At 44.3% G+C, this 4,248-nt stretch overlaps 1 protein-coding gene across 1 annotated transcript; it reads right to left on the reverse strand.

Annotated features, from left to right (window-relative positions):
- Positions 1-1,351: 1,351 nt before the first annotated feature.
- Positions 1,352-2,305, reverse strand: LOC139643798 (uncharacterized). Its single transcript, XM_071519068.1, is given in 3 exon segments — positions 1,352-1,692; positions 1,776-1,959; positions 1,961-2,305. Coding segments are annotated over 3 exon segments (870 nt in total).
- Positions 2,306-4,248: the final 1,943 nt, after the last annotated feature.

Genomic DNA, 4,248 nt, shown 5'->3' on the forward strand with positions numbered 1-4,248 from the left:
ACCCTGCTAATAACATATGGACTTTGAATAATAAAGTTCCACAGTTGAATATGTTCTGACATTGTCACTTCACTGTAAAGTTAGTTAGTAACGAGAGATACCCCTTTACTAATATGTAACATAACAATCTTGTGTCTGGGATCATACCAGGGATGCAATAAGTTGACATGTTTTGTCCTCCACAGGGAAATCATAAGGATGATGAACGTGGAGGGTCAACTGACATCCACTCAAGTCTCAAAAAAATGGGACAACTTGAAGAGGAAATATAAGGTGAGATTTTGCATTTATTAAGAGCTCAGTTCACTTCCATATAAAGCATTTGTGATTTGTTGTTTAACATAATGCATCACATTCTAGTGGTTTCAGTGTGTCCACTGATAAATCCCTTGTTTGATATCTTCCAGGAGCTGAAAAATCCACCGAGGCCACGGCAGCCACTTGGCCGTGGTTTTCCCACATGCATGAGACCATCGGGAGGCGGCCCTCTATTGAGCCCCCAGTGCTAATCGACTCCTGTGACCCTGTGGCTGATGTGGCCTCCAGTGCTAGTGGCTCACCAGCACAACCTGGAGCTGGAGCTACATGTGGCCAGGCATGTGAGGAGGAGGACTCTGCACAGCCTGGCACAAGTAGCAGTAGCGGCACCACCACACAGGCAGGTGATGAGCCGTCCACCTCTACCTGTCCGCTACCCACCAAGAGACAATGTGCCTCCAGGGGGGCTTTAATGGCCTTCCTGAAGGAGGAGGCAGAGAAGGAGGACGAACGGTTCCATGCATTGCAAGCGAACACTAAAAGATATTTGGATTTGTTCGAAGAATTCTTCGAACAAATCCAAATCATTCCTATATCCTGTCATTTAAGTTTCAAGTTCTTAAACAATGTTCATTTATTTAATATTACAGTGATGCGTCAGACAGTTGGTAAACTGAATTTATGAGTTGTGGAGAACATTATTTATGCATTTCATGTTACAGTCATACGTCAGACAGTTAAAATAAATGTTGAAGTTGTGGAAAACAGTCTTGAATCTGTGTTCTTAAAATCCTGGGTTTAACAATATTCTTAGCCACATAATTAACAAAGGTCTCTTGTCACAAATTCCTTTCCCAGAGTAATGTTCAAAGGACAGGAGTGTGGCACAGCTCAAACTTAGACAACTTAGGAATATACATAACTAAAACAAAAAGGGTTTCAAGGCACATGGCTTATCATAAAGTGTGGTGGCCCATGTCCCAGGCTTTCATGTCCCCAAGGTCTACAGATAATCATGTTCCTGCAACTCCACAGGGTGCACACGTGGAGCAGAGAGCAGCCCTGCCAGTCGGTCTTGCTGGCCATGTCCGCTTCATTCCCCCCTCACCGGACGTGGTGGAACCACACCAATGTCCCCGGCATCCTCGACGGGCTCAAGGATGTCCCCCACTGTGAGGCAGATGTTGTGCAACACTGCACAGGCGGTGATGACTGAGGGGACAAAGGTGTGGTCGACCTCCAGAGCCCTGAAGAACAGCGATCTCCAACGCGTCTTCAACATGCCAAAGGCCCGCTCTATAATGGAACGGGCCTTAGCATGATGCTGGTTGAAGCGGCTCTGCACCCTCCCTTGCAGTGGTTCTCTATATGGGGTGATGATGGCCACAGGTCTTTCAATGCAGGGGTAGCCACCATCACCCACAATACAGTATCCTGCAGAGAGTGGGAAACCACTAATTGATATATTTGCAGTTATTGATGGATATTGATGTATTAAGAAGTTACTTTAGTCTCACCTGAGGGAGGATACAGAGCCTCTTTGTAGATCCTGCTGTTCTTCAGGACTCTGGTGTCATGGACAGAGCCAGGATACCCCACAAAGGTGTTGATGAAGAGGCCCTTCCCATCACATACTGCCTGCAGTTGTATGGATGGGAAGAGCTTTCTGTTGAGGTAATCCTGGCCATCGGGTCCTGGGGGGGGTCTTGATGCGGACATGGCAGCCATCGATGGCACCCACACACCCAGAGAACACTGGACTGTTGGCCAGTCGTGCAAATGCTTGGCCAACCTCATCCAGTGCTCCAGCGGTGGGCAGTCTGATGACCTCCTGGCGAAGGGCTGTAATTTTCTCCACTCCAGTGTGCACCAGTCTGGAGACTGTAGACTTGGGGACATGAAAGGCCCGGGACACCACACTGTATGACAAGCCGTGTGCCAACCAGTAGACGGTGATCAATAAATGCACCTCATGTGACCAGCCTTGTGTGTACTTTGATGGCAGTATCCTCATTAAGGCCTCCATGGACTGGCGCCCCAGCCCCATTTGTCTGAACCAACTGGACCATAAAATGTGTTTGACACAGACAACATATTCAAAGGCTATGGTGTATGCTTTCTTTACCAACTTATAGGTCCCGACAGCACGCAAATTTAAATATTTTTACTTATGTAGTTATTTATTTATTTGGATTTGGGTAAGCAAGCATCTCCATATTAATTAAACTATTTTTAATTTTGGCTTACATCAATAAACTTGGATTTACTAAACGGAGATTAGTTTTTAATTGTGCAACAGAGCTCTGCTTAATTTTAAATCTGGATTTACTCATTTTAAACCTAGTTTTGCTAAACTCGGATTAGAACTAATCTTAGATTAAATTAATCTTTGTTGGTGCAACCAATCATGAAGCATTAGATTTGTGTGATGCTTACCTCTAATAACAACTGGATGGCACGCTGCAGTTTTTTTCTCCTGCGTCTGGAATGCTCCTGTTGTTGCTGGAGCATGTCCCATGTGGCATGAGCACAAGCTATGTTTAGAGACATCTTCTAATCCTTGTGAAGGATTAGAAGATTTGGTCTAGCATTATCTGACACTTATATAGGCCTGGTACCTTCTTAATTAACTGATTGAGTTACAGCTGATCGTTTGTGAACACACCTAATTAGCCTACATTCAGCTGCTGAATTGCTGAATGACAGTGATTGAATTGAATAGAAATTATAGGATTTATTTCTGCCTGCAATCAATTATAGAAATTAATATTGTAAGCTATTTTAATTGAAGTTAAGTTGCCTCTTGGCTAAAGACTCTGAGGGAGTTTCCTTTGGTAAGCAGTTACGCGGTAGATCTAGGGCTTTTATTTTGAAGGGTAAGAACGGTGGTGAGTGTGTCTGGACTGTAATTGACTGGCCAGGAAGAAAATAAAGTGTTGACAGGTGTCTGTCTTGTTCACATGGCGGAGCCTCCATGTTTTTATTTTATAATAAGTACAGGCGCAATAACCCTCGGCTACAATATGTATAAATAGCCTATACAAATTCATATACATACATAGTTGGACATGAAACGGAGGCAGATACTTCAATACCTGCAGTCCAAGGTGTAGGCTGCAGCTACAATTTATAATGACAAAGCGGTAACATCAAAGAACAGAAACAATGAATCTGCTAATCACAGTGACAGAATAAATGGCATAACAAGGCAAAAGACTGTTCTTTCATTGCCATCAATGCGCAGGTAACGTTAGCCTATCAGTGCGGTAAACTAAACATCGAACAAAAAGTTCGGAAATTTGTGTTTGGTAGATTATTTCTCTGTTGTAACAATGCTTCTTGGCAATACATTTTATACCATTGGAAAGCCTGTTTATTTCCCTTTTAAATGGTGCCCCATTTGTAAGGAACATGCATTTGTGGGATGAGCAGCACAGCTGAGTATGTGGGTTGCGCTCATGTAAAATTTGCCAAATCTTCTCTGCCAATGCCAAACAGCTTATTCTGCTGTTGGTATTGACTCTTGTTTGGTGTTGTTTGGTGGATTGGATGATTGAAGTCTATCAGTAACAAGGAAGAAACAAGACATATTGGCAATTTTACAATTTATTCATTTAACAAACAGTCAGGAGCCTCAGTAGCGTGTGGAAGAACCATACACAGCCACAACAGCCTGGCACCTCCTCCTCATGCTGGTCACCAGCCTGGTCACACACTGCTGTGGGATGGCATTCCACTCCTCAACCAGGATTTGTCGCAAGACAGCCAACGTGGTTGTGTCGGTCACTCTAGCACGAACAGCACGCCCAAGCTGATCCCATAAGTGTTCAATTGGGTTGAGGTCAGGACTGTTGGCAGGCCATTCCATTCTCGCTACTCCCAAATTCTGGAGGTAGTCTCTGATAAACCCCGCTCTGTGGGGGCGAGCGTTGTCATCTTGGAGGATGGAGTTCGGTCCCAGACTGTGGAGATATGGGATTGCCACTGGTT

The sequence above is a fragment of the Centroberyx affinis genome, unplaced genomic scaffold (assembly GCF_046629955.1).
Source record: "Centroberyx affinis isolate AG114_WGS23_722 - 3 ecotype Tasmania unplaced genomic scaffold, CSIRO-AGI_Caff_v1 ptg000655l_1, whole genome shotgun sequence".
Taxonomy (NCBI): Eukaryota; Metazoa; Chordata; class Actinopteri; order Beryciformes; family Berycidae; genus Centroberyx; species Centroberyx affinis.